At 41.5% G+C, this 17,460-nt stretch overlaps 1 protein-coding gene across 1 annotated transcript in view; it reads left to right on the top strand.

The window, feature by feature from the left end:
- ADGRA1 (adhesion G protein-coupled receptor A1) overlaps positions 1-17,460 on the top strand; it is a 453,444-nt gene that overhangs the window by 99,871 nt on the left and 336,113 nt on the right. Inside the window, exons 3-4 of the mRNA XM_072131164.1 lie at positions 13,486-13,557; positions 16,549-16,620. Coding sequence (XP_071987265.1) covers positions 13,486-13,557; positions 16,549-16,620 — 144 coding nt within the window. The remainder of the gene's footprint in view (positions 1-13,485; positions 13,558-16,548; positions 16,621-17,460) is intronic.

Here is a 17,460-nt window from a genome sequence, read left to right as displayed (position 1 = left end):
TGAATTTCTTCCTTTTGCCTGAGATACAATCAATTATTTATCATCATAGAACTTCACAACTTCTTCTGTGCTGCACCAATCCTCCGGAGTGATCTCCTCTCCTTTTTTCATTTCTAGAAGTTTTAGTCTCTGAAAAATGATTCCTTTTACAATGTGCTTTATTCTGACTAACTTTCCATTTTTTTCGGTTTACTCATATAAATTCTGCTCTGTATAAATAAATACGGGCTGCAGTGGCTTAGGCCTAGACCTCTGCTGCTGTATACCCTATATTTGTATATGGGAATACACACATCCATACCTATATACATACAGCTGGCATTTACACGTGGGGCACTATTGAAAATAATGCTATACATACAACACATAGGGGGTCATTTACTAAGGGGCCGAATCCCTTTTTTTTTGTCAGGTTTCCCGAAAATTACCAATTTGCGCCGCATTGCCCCGGGTTTTTGGCGCACGTGATCGGATTGTGGCGCATTGGCGCCGTCATGCACGCAAAGGAAATCGGGGGTGTGGCCGTCGGAAAACCCTACGGGTTCGGAAAAAATGTGGAATTTAAAAAAAAATGTGTTGCTTGACACACACATACCTGCACCCAGGATAGCTTGGTGAACTCCAGTGAACTCCGACTGGACTTCAGCGCAGCAGCAACACCTAGTGGACATCGGGCGCACTACCTTAGTGAATCGCCGGAAGACCTGAATCAGCGTCGGAGAACCCGTCGCCGGATCGCGAATGGACCGGGTAAGTAAATCTGCCCCATAATGTTTTGTGTCCAGTAGAATCATGTATAATGGGATAGAATCGAGTTCAACACTTTTGGTACGCCCATTTGCACAATTTGCACAAAGCGGGCCCATTTTGGTACGCCCGCTTTGTGCAACCGAACTGCATCATGTTTGGCAGCAGTGTGGAAGTCTTCTCTTTTTGCTGTATGTGCTTCTTGTTGTAAGAAAGGAGGAATGTGTTCCTGAGAAAATATAAGTGGAACTAAACCATTCGGATTTGGGTTTGGGTGTGCCCTGCGCAACCCAAGTATATTGCCTTATTGGCTGCTAATCTGCCTATCTGGCAAATTAACGCCCCTAACTAGTAGCCATGGCTGTGATTGGCCATAGGGGGACACCCTTGGCCAATCAAATACATGAATAGTTGCTAGGAGCTTTAATATGCCGGTTTGGCTGTTTGGCAGTCAATTTGGTAATAAGTCCGGGACGCTCTCAAAACTCGATCCAGAACGGGAAGTTTGGGTCCCCTCATCTCAAATCCTGAGATCTTTTGAGGAGGCACAGACATTCAAGTAGTAACACAAGTTGTTCCATCAATTAGTGAGAATGGGATCCGAGAATGGGAGCAGACTAAAGGTTTGCATTCTCAACCTGTGCTCATTCACATCTATGATACTTTTAGGTTGGCTGTGTCCCTCAGCTCCATAAAAGTAAGTGGAGATCAGATCTGGCACTCAATCAGAGCGCTTCACAGGACCTATAGTTCTTCTGATCATAGGGGGTCCACATAATTCACACATATGATTAAAAGTTCTAAAATCTAGAGTATTTATAGAATAAAACCTATAGGAGAAACCTATACTCTGAAAGGAGCATCCTGACCTATAGTAGGTGCCACCATGAGATACAAGAGCCTGTTCACTGAATGATCCACTAACAGGTTCACACAAGGACAGAAGTAGCAGATTTTATCCTTAAGTCTCTGTATCCTGATATAAGCATCACTGCATAGAGAGTAAATTATCATCTCTCTATTGTCACAATATTAGGCGGGCGAAATGTGCACGTCCTGTACTTTCATTTTCACGTTGAATCAAGAATATTGCTTAACTCTGCAGTCTGTGAGCCATGATGAATAGATGGTAATCTTCTAGGCAGAGAACTAGGGCAGCCATGTGCTCATTCTATGAATAGGGTCAACTGTTCTATTTTACATGTTAACAGGGCAAATATACAATATTTTATTTTATATTTTAAATATTTTAGTTTATATATATATAATTTTGTTTTTCATTTCAACAATTTATAAATTGATGCATCTTATTTTGGTCAGCATATTTTATTTGGTTTAGCCCATTAGTCTTAATAGTGTATTGAGTAATTTTTGAGTTAACAGAATTTTTCTGGGGTATGCAACCCCTCCACCCCCTCCCTTCCTTCCCAGGGCAGGTGTAAGGAATAAATATCTACCCTGTTTCGTCTCCTAATTCTAGTGTTGTGGCCAGGGTCGACATCAGCACTAGGAAGTGCCGAGGCCCAGAGCTGCTGACCCACATTCATTCTAATGAATCCATAGGGTTCGAAGGGGGCTTTATATAAAATAACCATGAGGGGGCTTTGTGCTAATGAATTTTAAGGAAAACAAGTTGAAATTTGATAAAACATCTGGCAGATTCTTGGGCCTCTAGCATCAGGTCCCAACTTCAGTTATGCAGTTTTGATCCAGAGGAAGAAACAATATGGCAGATGGCAATTGGTCCATACTGGAGAAACAGTTTCTTCCCACTCCAAATATGAATACATTATTTGTACTGTAATCCAACCATCTCCTAATATACTTATACTCTCTCCTCTGTATCCTCTATGCATCCTTTTACTAGTGACATATATAAGGGCACAACTATGGCCCACAAACAAACAGTTTGCACATGTAATTGTGAAGTGTCTGCGCCACCTAATGGGGCGTTCGGGTGCCGGTTCGGACCGTGCTCCACAATTATTATAGCGACTCAACATAATTGTGTCGCACACTGTATGTAAAAGGTGCACCAAAAAAAAAGATGGTGCACACTTCCCGAGCAGTGCAGGAGGGGCCAGAATAATGAAGACCACACCCTAGTATTCAATAATCTGCGCAACCTGCACTTTGGGGAGGCAAACTGCACATAGCACAGACTGCACTACCTTATAATAATAATAATCTTTATTTATACAGCGCCATCAAATTCCATAGCGCTTTACCAATCATCTGGGCTTATGTCGTCATCTATTCGTCCCTTGGCAAATCCCATAATTTTATATGCCTTAGCAGCAGCTGCCTGACATCGGTCACTAAAACTAGGTTTATTCCCTACTAATCCCCCACCCATTTTCTAATACGATTTTAAACTCAAGATTGGAGGAGGTTACTGACATGAGACCCCACAATAAGAATTGTGTGCTGTGCTGAACATAGCGGGTTTCTGTCCCTGAACCTAAACTCAGACTTCAGCCAGAAGTTTGGGTGTGGTGTTCAAGTCAGCAGCTCTTGTAACACCTGTGATCGTTATTAACTCTTTAAATGCCACCCACAAAGCCATTTAAACTAGTGCGTCTCTCCCCGATGATGTCCGAGAGCGATGATGATGTCACAGAGAGGGACAATCCATTTAAAACCCATTTTCACATATAGTAATATTCAAAAAATGTGAAACCATATCAGTGTCTGAAAGATAAAATCTTACATTTTCCGCAGGGATCCAAGTGGTAAAGTTTAATGTCCTTATATAAAATGCACAGATAGTAAAAAAAACAGTAAAAAAAGTCCAGGACCAATCTCACGGTGGCTACTGGGGGGGGGCTCGTTCAGTACCCAATCCTGAACCCAAAGTGAACTTTTAGGGGTCTACTCATGAGTAGAAACTAGACAGGTTGCATTTTTACAGTCAACACTACATAAAACATATTATACTCCAAAAATCTGAAATCTGAAAGATAAAGTTTAACATTCCCCTTGAGAATCCAAGAGGTAAAGTTTAATATCATTATAAAAAACCCAACAGGGGATAGTAAAAAAAAAACAACAAAAGCAGTTCTAAAAGAAGTCCATTAAATCTAAGTGTGAACTAACAATCCCCACGATGTAAATAAACCTGGAAATGAATGTTGCTAACATGAGACGCAATTACTGTTCAAAAGAATTAATTTTTACAAAGTGGATTTGAGAGCCTGGCGCTGCCTCCCCTCCCCCGCACTCTCGGCTTTTGATCATTGATTGATGGGGATAGAAATTCTATGGATAGAGTATATGAAAGTGCAAAAAAGAAAACAATAAACCTAATAATAGTTGGATATAATATAGACAAATACAACACGGAACATAGAAAGGTACCTTACGCTCTAGAAACCTTTGCTCGAATCAAAGTCTCAACCTCCCTCTGAGAAAACCTTTAGATGTTTTAATTTAAGAGGGAATGTTCCTATAGAGATAATTATAACCATGAAATCTGTGCAGAAAGTAATGTTTCCAAGACAAACTGACTCTAAAAATGTCTCCGTGCCTTTGATACAGTAGGAAAGCTTCCACTTAATTATTACACCCCCCCCCCCTCCCCGCTTGTATGGTCGCGTCTTGTCCACATTGGATGTGAATAGATAAATTGTTGCAGTAGACTGGGAGAAGGCTTCACTGCTTCCAAACAATTCACACACAACAACACTGCAGATACTGTTCTTTTGGTAAACAGAAATTATCCGCATGTAAAATTCCCATCCGTTAGTCGGGTTCAGTGAACTCTATGACTGCTGCTTCCAGAACTGCTACAATGAGATTAGTGTGAGCTGAGCTGGTGCCAGATATTGAGGGACACTAATTTTGGGGCAGCCCTTTCCCACCATTTATCAGAGCCGGGATACAAAATATCTTTATGTAGTTGTTGATATGAATTTACTTCCAGAATTTAAGAATTTTTTTAATGATCTCCAGTTTGGAGCCATCTGTCAGTGTCTTATAGATAGCAAAGTGTAAAAGTTATGTAGTTACTACATTGTATCTAAATTGTATCTACCATTTGATTTGATGCATTATGAAGCAAACATACCTGGAGAATGCTGTAGCTACACTGATGTAGGATCATATCTTGGTTAATCCCTGAGCTGAGGGGTTTTGCTGAAAAACAATTCTAACGTTCAGGACCTTGGGAAAGCTGGGTCAGGCTGGCTGCCTAGACAAACATATTAGACACAAGCTTTTAATTACAAATGGAGGTTAGTCAAGACATGACTAATCAACCTGAGCTGGATCACTCATACATAGCAGCTGGGGGATAGTGCAGCAATTGATTATAATGCCTCCAGGCACAACCCAGGGATTACATTATCCTCTCCTGCAGAGAATAACACATGTGCTAGGAGAAATGCTGGATCAGCCACAGAAGCAAGGGAGCTTCATTATCATAATGTCATATCTGTTTTTATCAGCAAAACCTCTCAGCACAGGAATTAACCAAGATATGATCCTGTATCAGTGTAGCTACAGCAGTGTCAAGGTATGTTTGCTTCATAATGTATCAAATCAAATGGTAGGTTTCCTTTAAAGAGAACAATGTCAATTCAAAATACTGAAAGGAAACCTACCATTTGATATGATGCATTATACCTTGAAAATATGGTAGTTATATGGTGGTTTTGCGGAAAAAAACAATTAGACAATTATGCTAATTAGGCTCTGTCACTCCTGTGGCTGCTCGGTACTTCTCCTCTTACCCTAATTATGGCACTGCTCCAGCCTTGTCCTGCCCAGTATAAGCCAAGAATACCTCATCACTGTGTTATCCTTGACAGGCAGAAGTAATCAATTACTGCACCATCCCCTAGCTGCTGTGTAGGAGTCATCCAGCTCAGGTTTATTCAAGGAAGACAGTCAGCACCTAGCTTTTCCAGGGTCCTGAATTTTATAATTATTTTTTCAGCAAAACCACTCAGCACAGGGATTAAACAAGATATGTTTCTGCATCAGTGAAGCTACAGCCTTCTAAAGGTATGTTTGGTTCATAATGCATAAAAACAAATGGTAGATTTCCAATAGTAACTAATTTATAGGACAGATTTTTCCAGTTTATTATCGTTATTTATCATGTTTCTCTTTTAACCTTTAAATGATGAGGGGTGTAAAAGCTTTAATGACATGTCATTTTTGGCAAATTCCGTACATAGAAGCATAAGGGCCATAACCTGTTGTGTTTATTTTTTGTGTTCTACCTTAAAATGTTTTGCTTTGTTATTTCAAGACTCAAAAGTTAACAAACATTAAAAAATTTTTTTTTTAAATTTTTAGCTTATTTTGGGTGGGGGGGGGGGTTAAGTTACAAAACTGGATTACAAAAAGTAAAAATGTATAGTAAATTTTTATTACATGCATACATTAACTCAAATTCATTAATTTGTTAGTGTGTTTTTACAGTGTAGCATGGACCCCATCACCAGCTATAAACCACATTCCTGGTGACAGGTTTCCTTTAATATGCGTGTATATGTAATATATATATATATATATATGGAGGGCTTTGTTTCATTCTTTTCATTCTGTAAGTGGCTTGTTATTAAACATACTAACTCTCCACAGAAAACTGTTACAATGGTACAAGTTGTTATTTGAGTTAGTGAAGTTCCAAGGGGGGTACAGTCCCAAAGTTTGCAAGGCAGATGTGACTAACCACCCTGACCCTAGATGGATAGACATGTTTTTCCTGTGTTTGAATTCCCCCCCCCCCCAAATGAATAAAATAGCCCTTAAAGAGTCTTCTCCTTTTGTTAAGGATGAGAGCCAAGCCATGACTCTTTTTTACTAAGTTAGGATTAGGAATTTAAGAGAGAGAGAGATTTAGACCTATGATAGCTCCACTCTCCATGTGGGCCCCTGATTATATACTCAGCTTCACCTACTTTATAACATGCTCCCTGCTGATAGGACACACTGTACAATGGGCTCTGCTCCTGCGGCTCTATGACATTCTGGCTTTCAATAGGACACTATATACAAACTTTCCTTCTACTCTATAACATGCTGCCTTTAGATAGGACACTGTACAATCTTCTCAGCTCCTCCCACTCTATAACATGTTGCCTGCAGATAGGACACTATGTTCAATCTACTCAGCTCCTCCTACTCTATAACATGCTCCATGCAGATAGAACACAACGTTCAATCTGCTCAGCTCCCCCTGCTCTATAACATGCTGCCTGCAGATAGGACACTATGTACAATCTGCTCAGCTCCTCCTGTTCTATAACATGCTGCCTGCAGATTGGACACTTTGTAGAATCTGCTCAGCTCCTCCTGCTCTTTAACATGCTGCCTGCAGATAGGACACTATGTACAATCTTCTCAGCTCCTCCTGCTCTATAACATGTTGCCTGCAGATAGGACACTATGTTCAATCTACTCAGCTCCTCCTACTCTATAACATGCTCCATGCAGATAGAACACAACGTTCAATCTGCTCAGCTCCCCCTGCTCTATAACATGCTGCCTGCAGATAGGACACTATGTACAATCTGCTCAGCTCCTCCTGTTCTATAACACGCTGCCTGCAGATTGGACACTTTGTAGAATCTGCTCAACGCCTCCTGCTCTTTAACATGCTGCCTGCAGATAGGACACTATGTACAATCTTCTCAGCTCCTCCTGCTCTATAACATGCTGCCTGCAGATAGAACATTGGGGGTCATTTACTAAGGGCCCGAATCGCTTTTTTTTGTCAGGTTTCCGAAAATTACCGATTTGCGCCAAATTGCACCAGGTTTTTGGCGCACGAGATCGGATGGTGGCGCATCAGCGCCGGCATGCACGCGACAGAAATCGGGGGGTGTGGCCGTCGGAAAACCCGGCGGATTTGGGTTTTACCTGCCATGCGCTTACCTGCACCCAGCAACGGATGGGGAACTCCAGTGAACTCCCACGGACTTCAGCGCAGCAGCGACACTTGGTGGACATTGGGCGAACTACCTTAGTGAATCGCCAGAAGACCCGCCGCTGGATCGCGAAAGGATCGGGTAAGTAAATCTGCCCCACTATGTACAATCTGCTCAGGACCTCCTGCTCAATAACATGCTACCTGCTACTCAGCTCTGCTCTATAACACTAACTGAATTCCTTTCTCCTTACAATGGAGGTCGTTCTTCTCCGAACATTTTCATACACAGTTTCCACTTTTGTGCACATTTTGCAGTCTCTGCAGACACCACATTTCTGTGCAGGTCCTCTTATTACAGTAGGAGAACCTAAAAAGCTCCTTATTTTCAAGAAAACCATAGTGGCCCCTATGAAAATCTAGTACATGGATTTTGTCAAGAATTAATAACAGTTGAGCAGTCACAAAAGCCAAATGTTATGGAGAGGACATCATATAAAGAGAATGAAGCAGAAAAAATATATTCAAGCCTGAAGAATCATACAAGGGAAAAATCTGACATTTCATCCTGACATAGAGTCCCCAGAGAAGCTAAATGTCAGATTTCCCACATGTAGTTCTGGAAGGTTTCATGTGTTCTTTCTAGCTTCCTCATACACACACAACGTGGTCCATCCATTTTTAGCTCCAGTTGTCACAAGATTTATGTATTATTTATATATTACTATTCCATTTTACATGTCTCAGTTATGATGATTTTTCAGTTGGAATCAATAAAAAAAAAAAATTGGGGGCACATTTACTTACCCGTCTCGTTGACACCGCCGATCTGGAATATCTGACGAGGATTTGGAGCTGTCGCGATTCACTAAAATCGTACGTCCAATTTCCTGCATGTGTCGCTTCCCCGCTCAGGTCCACCGGAGTTCACCTTCTTCTTCCCGGTAAACGTCAGTGCTGATCTTGCGACAAAATTTGGTTTTTAAATTCCGCGGTTTTTCCAAATCAGTCGGGTAGTCCAACGTCCACACCGTCCCGATTTGTGTCGCATGCAAGCTGGCGCCGATGCGCCACAATCCAATCATGTGCGCCAAAAACCCGGGGCAATTCAGGGCAAATCGGAAAAATTCACGAAACCCGACGGAAATGCGGCCGCAGGACCCTTTGTAAATGTGCCCCTTTGTGTTGAGATCTTGCTTCTTACCAGGTCAACATCATCAACTGGAAACTTCGGACCATCTGGAGAAAGCCCATTGCTGCTATCTTTTCTGAATTTGTGTTGTCCTGTGTAGTTCCTTTTACAAAGAAAAGTAAGAGAGTGTATATTGTCAGTATACTGTTGCAGTGCTGGTCTGATAGTAGCTAAAGGTTAATATCATGAGTGCCTCACACAACTGGTTTTCAGTGATCTTATTGGCCAGCTGTAAAGCTATCATTGGCACTGAACATCTCTGCCAGTGATTTTGGTTATTCCTATACTTGACTGTATCTGCTGCCTGAGCTGGATTATTGTTGTGTGACTTATTGCTATATTTCTAGTCCATCCTTTTCTCCATGATTCTGTACATTGTTGCTTCCTATTATTTGGCCCTCAGTTGGCCTCTTTTTCCCCAAAGCAAAAGAAGGAAAGTTTCAGCTCACCAAACCGTCAGAATCAATCCTGCAGATGTGCGGGTTGCTCCACTTGGGCTGATAGATGCTGGTAAAACACAGATAAACCTTTGGCTTTCCGCACCAAATGCATTTAAATATTTTGTTTCAATTTATCTTTATTAATCCATCTTCTTTAAAAATGTTATCAAGACGTGGAAGAAAAACCTACGCGTTTCGAGCACAGGATATGCTCTTACTCACTTGTTCACCTCGAGTATCGAGCACTGGAAATGCGTAGGTTTTTCTTCCACTTGCTGGTTGCCATGCACGTCTTTATAACATTTTTAAAGAAGGATTAATAAAAAATAAACTGAAACAAGATTTTAAACTGCATTTGGTGTGGAAAGCCAAAAATGTATCCGTGCGTCTCCTTTCCCCCAAGAATGATTCTAAATGTATCATTTTCAAATCTCTCAATCTGGCTAGTAAGCTTAGTTTTGGTGCTAAGCTTAGTTTTGGTGCCGTACCTATGTAAAAGTTTGGGTATGGTATTTTGTATAGTAAACTTTGTTCTGTTACTGTATCTGTATTGTAAACCCTTTTCTTGAGGCTTTTCTTTTCTTAATGTAAACTTTTCTTTTCTTAATGTACAGCTACATGTAAATTTGGCTTTGTAATTTCCTAGCTAACAAGAAAATTATTTCAGTAGAAGCTTTTTTTCCTAGCTCTAGGATGTAGTGAGCTTGATTCTGGTGATGTATTCACTTACTAAAATGAATATTGAATGTCAGTTTAATTTAATAATTTAGACTTCTGGTCATTTGTAGTTTTTTTTTTTAACATAATACAAACTCCTCTCCAACTTTTATTTTTGTCTATATCCACTACTTTCTATTCTTTTTTCTTGTTCACAGACTCGTGTTATACCTTTAGCACTTGCAATGCTGCCAGATTATTAAAGGTCTTGTAATGCTCCGACCTGAGCACCTCCAATGCCTGCATTATGTCGAGCACTTAGGATTGCTTCTATGATGTTTATGATGTTTAGAAGTAGGAGACGAGTCTCTTAAATCTTTGCCTTGGCTGTATTATGTTCCATTTGACATGACGGTCTTTGTAGAGGATGTAGGTCACACAAAGGGCAGAGCTGGCTTCCCATGTCCTAGCACCCAAACAGTAAGCTAAATACATATAGATACATCTATCCAGGCAGGAAATGGTCCAATAAATACTTTGCACTGATCACTTCTCTGCAAAACATCCATTATTCTCCCTTGCTCAGCCAGACAGTCCCTCTACCCTACCTGCTAATCCTCTAATGATACCTCATTGCTTTACTGCAGCAAGTTCCCAAACAGATGACATTTGAGATCTCCGCTCAGAATTTTAACTAGTCCCTAAGCCACACAACCCATAGTTCAATGTTTAACAATACACTGTCTGCATCCCAAGCAAGGGATGATTTAATGTTCATGTTATAAATTGAGGTTTTACAATTGCCGCTAAAGGTTTCAGTGCAGCGAATAGGAATTTAATAATGTGCTTTGCTAATTCCAAATGGATTAGCCGACTGTAGTGTGTAATACGTTCATGCGACAGAGTTTGATATAGGAAGCAAAGTTTTTGTTCTAGAAATGTTTGGGAATGTAGAGTTATAATATGAATATGGACAGTGGTATAACTAAAAGCTGGTGGGCCCCAGTGCAAAGTCTGTGCCAGGCCCCCGACTATAATGTATGGTTTAAGGTAATAGTCTTCTCATATGGGAAAGTGAAACCAAAAGGGCCCCCTAAACCTCTTGGGCCCAGGTGCGACCGCAACCTCTGTGACCTATGGCTCATGGTGACCTAGATAACCTTGTTCTATGCTTGTCATGAAGACCATCATATAACCCTAGAGATGGCTCCTCATGCATGACCATGGTCATAATTTCCACTTTATATTAAACACAATACCACCATTGCCTATTGCCATATTTCATACACTGTAATACAGAGTAGACCGGGTTCACATCTCATTTTTTTTCCTATACGTCGTAAGGACACGTCCTGATGCGTCCTTATTTCACAGACCTATTCCCCCATATGGTAATACAGTAGGATACATTGCCCAAAGACCCCTCCTCCCCCAAATGATGCCGATGCCCCCCAATGAGGGCACTGTCCTTATATGGACAATGACATCACCAACATCCTCTCTCCTGCTGAGCGACGTATAATGGAGGAGGGTTGCAATACGTTGCATCCTGCACCCAATAGACTTCTATTGCCGCCACTGAGCATATATGTCGTGGAGCAGGATGGAAAAACGTAGCTTGCTATATCTTCCCATCCTATCTTTTTCAGATGATGCCTCTGTCTGCCAGTATAGGTCGATGAGTACGCTCAGCATATACGTCGGGAGCTTTTCCAATGAATACCCTGACCGTTTACCTAAAACCACATATGAACCCAGCCATACAGATGTGTCCACCTGGAATTTAGGTCTAATTTGGTTGAAGATGTCAAGTTTTCATGTAACAGTGGCCATATAAGGGCACATATCACAAAATTGTAATGTCTTCAATATGGTCAAAGATATCTTATGTCCAACCAAGAAGAAGAATATGGAAGGACACATCTATTTGCTGAGTCCCATGCTCACACCTTCATAAGTACATCCAAATATTAATTCTTACCTGGAAAAAATTATTTGATTGATAAGTTTTGGCCAATCTATTTCTTATTTGTCAATGAAGTGTGGGACATCTTTAACTGGGAGGAGCCCACCCAAAGCTACAAAAATCTGGACAACCCATTAATTCCAGTGGGCACCATGTTACATTTTACTGTAGCAATACTGCGGATTCGGGCAATGCGCAGGATTTAACAATTAGAAATGTGTAGCAAGACACACACTTACAAGCACGGGGAAGAAGAAGGTGAACTCCGGCGGATCTCTGCGGGGAAGCGACGGATGCAGGAACTCGGGCACACAAGCTACGTGAATCGTGCCGGACCCGAATCCTTGTCGGACAACGCACCGCAGGATCAAGACAGGACCGGGTAAGTAAATCTGCCCCAATGTGGCAGATGGCTTTAGCAATACTTACAACTCTTTGGAGTAGGTATCAGTGAATCCCCTAGTAGCGCTCCAGGCCAGGGTAAGAACATTACAGTTTCTCGGTCTATTGTTCATAAGTAACACTCTGGTGCCTTGTATCGGACGGGCCCGAAAGAGAATCCTCCGGTTGGCCTAGATTCCAACCCATTACTGGATCGTAGAAAAAACAACCTAATAAGGAAACAAGAACAATCCATTTCCCAGGGGATTAGGAAGGTTGGGTCCCCACAATCATTTATCTTTTGGCCCAAAGGAACCCTTCCTTCCTGTCAGAATAGGGCTGTAATATATGCTGTTCTTCATACCGAATGTGATAAAAGGAAAGATACTAGACCAGGGGTGGACAATAAATTTTTCCATGGGGCCACATGGGAAATTGGAATAGTTTCAGAGGGCTGGACAATTATGCTTAGTTTTACCCAATACGTAATGCTCACTTCCATTACGCCTTCTTCATAAATCCCCCTCTCATTACACTCCCCAGGACCAGCACCAGCACAGGGCATACCGGGAAAGTTCCATGGGCCCAGAGCTTTTGGGGGGCCCCATATTAGGCTGTTCCTAAGAAATCCATGAGATATGGGGGCTTTATATATAATACACATGAAGGGACTGTTTTGGAGGATGAACTAGGGAATATTTTAGGCAATAGGAAACTGTTTTAGTTTCTGAATGTTTAATGCTGCAAAGGGGCCCACTGAGTCTCTGTCACCCAGGGGCCTACTGAAACCAGGAGCCGACCCTGAAGCCCCCATTCATAATGCTTCCTCTCATTATGCTCTCACTTATAGTGTCCACAAAAGAGTCACTTATTAAATACCTGTGCAAGCAGTGTACGCCATGAAGAAGGTGAACAGTCTGACTAAAGTGTGGCACGACCCTTAGTAACTGTGCCCCAAAGTGTCCCAATGCATTATATTTCCTTATACCCCCCATTTATAGTCCCCCTCTCCTTATGCCCCCTTTTAAAATGCTCCCTCCATTATACCCCCTTTTATGGACTCAAATCACAAATACATTGACTCAAGTTCCTCATTGTTATTTCTATTGCTTTTCATATTGAACAGTAAGCCTGAAGTAAATGTGAATTGATGCCTGTGTTGTCGTCCCCTCTACAATAGCCCATACGCCAATAATTAATTGCAGCGTGTATATTCTATCTCCAGAGATCTGCGGAATAACCTGATTAGCGCCATCGAGCCAGGGGCTTTTTATGGACTTTCTGAGCTGAGGCGTCTGTAAGTATTAATTCTGTTTGAATTACTTTGTAAATTGTGTTCACATCGACATTCTTACCACAGGGAACGGCAATATGTCACCAAGCAATAACAGCAGATCACCTCCTGGCACAGGGCGCAAAGTCTACAGCAGTTTCAAGACATTTTGTGGCTGGACTACAATTCCTACATCTCCATGGAGGACCTACCGACCTTTTGAGTAACTAATTAGACGGTGACTGTAAAAGTGATCTACAAGTCATGGAAGAGACATGTAATAAGAGTACTGAGAAGGCTTTCCTGTCTTCAGATATGTAGAGATTTTAAGTGTCAAGTCAAAGGGGTTGTCCAAAATTGTAATTATTTAGAACCATTGATGTAAACCAGGGATTTTGTTGGCTGGATAAATTTATATTTTGCAAAAGCTCCATTAGGATTATTTTTAGAAAGGAGAGATTCGGTGTGGTTCTGGTGGACCACTAGTTTAAAAGGGATAAAGTAGGTGCTTAAAGGGAACCTGTGACCAGGGACCTAATTTTCACTAAAGAAAGGTTACAGAAGTCCATCACACCTGCATTGCTCAGCTTTTCTGCCTTCTCTAAGCATTTGCATTACAATATAATTGTGTGCTACAACTTACCTTGCACCCTGACATAATCCTCTGTGTAGTCCCAGGGGTTGGGCTTTGGTTTGGAGTCATTTAAAAAAACAACATGTGACGGCTGTGAGCTCACAGGCTGTGAGCTCTGTGAAGGAGAAGGAGGGAGGAGCTGTACAGGAGCACAAAGGTGAAGGCTGCAGCACAGACAAGTAACATGTTGTTTTTTGAAATGCATCCAAACCAAAGCCCAACCCCTGGGACTACACTTTAATTTACAAACCAATGTTCTTCTACATTAAGTTAAGGTATAACTTAATGGGGTCATGGCAAGTCCCAGTGTATGGCACTATCGGTGCTGGCAACAACAACTAAAATTTTGAAAAATAAATTCCACTCAATGCCCCATCTAATGATACCATAATAAAGCAGAAGAAGATAAGTACTAGATAACTACTTGCTTTTTATGACTTATTGATATCATATCTCTATAATATTTCTTGCACCATTGCAATGGCACAAGTATCACCAGAGACAAGGACATGCAGGAACATATTTTGTTTAATCCCTGTGCTGAGTGGTTTTGCTGAAAAAGTATTTATAAAATTATGATAATGAGGCTCTGTGGCTTCTGTGGCTGCTCTGCGCTTCTCCTCTTACCCTAATTATGCACTGCTCCAGAGGACGCTGCATTCACTGTGTTGTTCCTGACAGGCAGGAGTAATCAATAGATGCACCATCCACCAGCTGCTGTGTATGAGTCATCCAGATGCTCCTGTGTATGTGGAAGTAATGTGTTTATGTACGGCAGCCAATTTGCTCCCAGCTTTCCCAAGGTCCTGAATTTTAGATCAGCTTAGATTAGAACTTGGATCAAATATAATACAAGATGTGTTTCTGCATCAGTGTAGCTACAGCATTCTGAAGGTATGTTTGGTTCACAATGCATATGTCTAACAAATGTTAGATTTCCTTTAAAGATTTGCTTCAATCTGTTGAAGTGGCAGCTGTTATTCACCCCAAGGCTGACGGAGGGGGGATAGGTGAGGAAAAATGTAAAAAATGGTAAAAAAAAAAAAATTACTAAACAAAATTGAAAATAAAGTCTGTTTTTTTAGTGGAATAAAGGGGGTTAAATAGCAAATTCTAGAACAATTGGGCAACAGTTTAGACTGATTCCATTCAGACTAGAATTGAAACATCAGTAAAATTCATAGAAGCTTCTGATAAGTGAGTCTTTCAATATTCACTTGTTTCTAATCCTAACAGATTTGGTTTATGCATAAACTCAGAAATTGGTTATCATACAAGTGGTTTGGGCAGTAGCTTGGGTCCAAGCCTACTAGGGGGCCCATGGCCCACCAAAGTACCCACCACATTTTCCACTGAGAAGGGGCTATGCCCATGAAATCCTCCTACATCTGTGCCTTATCTCGATTCACATGTACACAAGAGCCATTGGACCTTTGAAGGTCAAGAGGGCCTGAAATCACAGATTGAAAAAAGGCAGAAGGGGCACATCCCATCCTCCATTCCCCAAGAACCTTGATTCTAGTATCATATATAAGAATTGAATTCCAGACTCATTTGGAAAAGTGAGTCAATTAATGGTATCATGTCAATTCTCCAAAATGGTGCACACATTCAAGAGAGATCTGAAAGACCATAGTGAACATCAGTCCCCAATCGATACATTGACGTAGAACATAAGGTTAAATCTGCAATGTCGTCATCTCAAGTGTTATTCTAGTTTCTCAAATAATACAAAGCCCTTTCCCAAACTAAAAACTAGATGGGGAGATTTTAATCGGATCTAGTGGAGCTGAGTGCTTCTGGCTCGACATCTATCATTTCATCAAGAGAGCGATCCGCGATTCAACAAGCATGACTGTGTATTTGTAGCGATTATTGTATATTGGAGCTTTACATGTGTTCAAGCTGTTTATATGTTTTCAAGCAATTAAACAGTAGACTGAACAGTCATTCATGTTTAATCGTTCGGAGCGCACAGTTTGTTCCCACTTCTGAAATAATGTAGGCGAAATTGCGAGGATCCATAGGTATTGCAGCGCACCATACACAAGTAAGCGAGCACGTGTGCCGCCGCTACAAGGAGCAGACAGCTGGGCTGCAAATGACGCCGTAATCTCACATTATAGTTGATTTATAATCACCGCTAAATAAGTCGTCATTAAAACCCCACAGACCAGATTGCGAAAAATGAGGAAAAGCATAAAACACATTAAAATGTTACAACCTGTATTCCAGACAGGAGACTCAAAAACGCCATTAACAACGGGAAGGCAGTGCCGACGCCAGAATCCGCATGTACAATGCGCTGTAACCTGGTATGTAACGTGTCCCTGGGGTCCATTGTCAAAGTTGTCTGACGGTTCTTCTTGTCTTTCTTCCAGAGATCTGTCCAACAACCGGATCGGATGTCTGTCGCCGGAAATGTTCATTGGACTCCACAATCTCCATAAACTGTACGTGTGAAATTACCGGCTAAGTGCTCAAAATTGTTCACGTTTTTGGATCGCTTGATTGTAGACGAGCAGAATGTGCACACATGTATGGGACATGTATCATAGTTTTTTTTTTTTTCTTTGGTGAAGTTTTGAGACATTTGGCAGCTCTTTTTTGCGCCTTATGTATGATTATGTCTTTTTACTTGTGATTCAGTTATTCCTATCCTGGCAGGTGCAAATTTTGGCATCTTTTTGAGACTTTTTGTTGCAGATGTCTCAAATCCACATTGACACGAGCCACATGAGGGGGTTATATACAGGAGAGGACACAAGCCATGTGAGGGGTTATATATAGGAGAGAACACAAGCCACATGAGGGGGTTACGTATAGGAGAGGATACTAGCCATGTGAGGGGGTTATAAACAGGAGAGGACACAAGCCATGTGAGGGGTTATATACAGGAGAGGATACAAGCCATGTGAGGGGGTTATATACAGGAGAAGATATAAGCCATGTGAGGGGTTATATACAGGAGTGGATATAAGCCATGTGAGGGGTTATATACAGGAGAGGGCACAAGCCATGTGAGGGGTTATATACAGGAGAGGACACAAGCCATGTGAGGGGGTTATATACAGGAGAGGATACAAGCCATGTGAGGGGGTTATATACAGGAGAGGACACAAGCCATGTGAGGGGGTTATATAGAGGAGAGGAGACAAGCCATGTGAGGGGGTTATATACAGTAGTGGACACAAGCCATGTGAGGGGGTTATATACAGGAGAGGATACAAGCCATGTGAGGGGGTTATAAACAGGAGAGGACACAAGCCATGTGAGGGGGTTATATACAGGAG

The sequence above is a fragment of the Engystomops pustulosus genome, chromosome 11, assembly GCF_040894005.1.
Source record: "Engystomops pustulosus chromosome 11, aEngPut4.maternal, whole genome shotgun sequence".
In the NCBI taxonomy this organism is placed as follows: Eukaryota; Metazoa; Chordata; class Amphibia; order Anura; family Leptodactylidae; genus Engystomops; species Engystomops pustulosus.
This window is presented reverse-complemented; position numbering and strand designations above follow the sequence as displayed.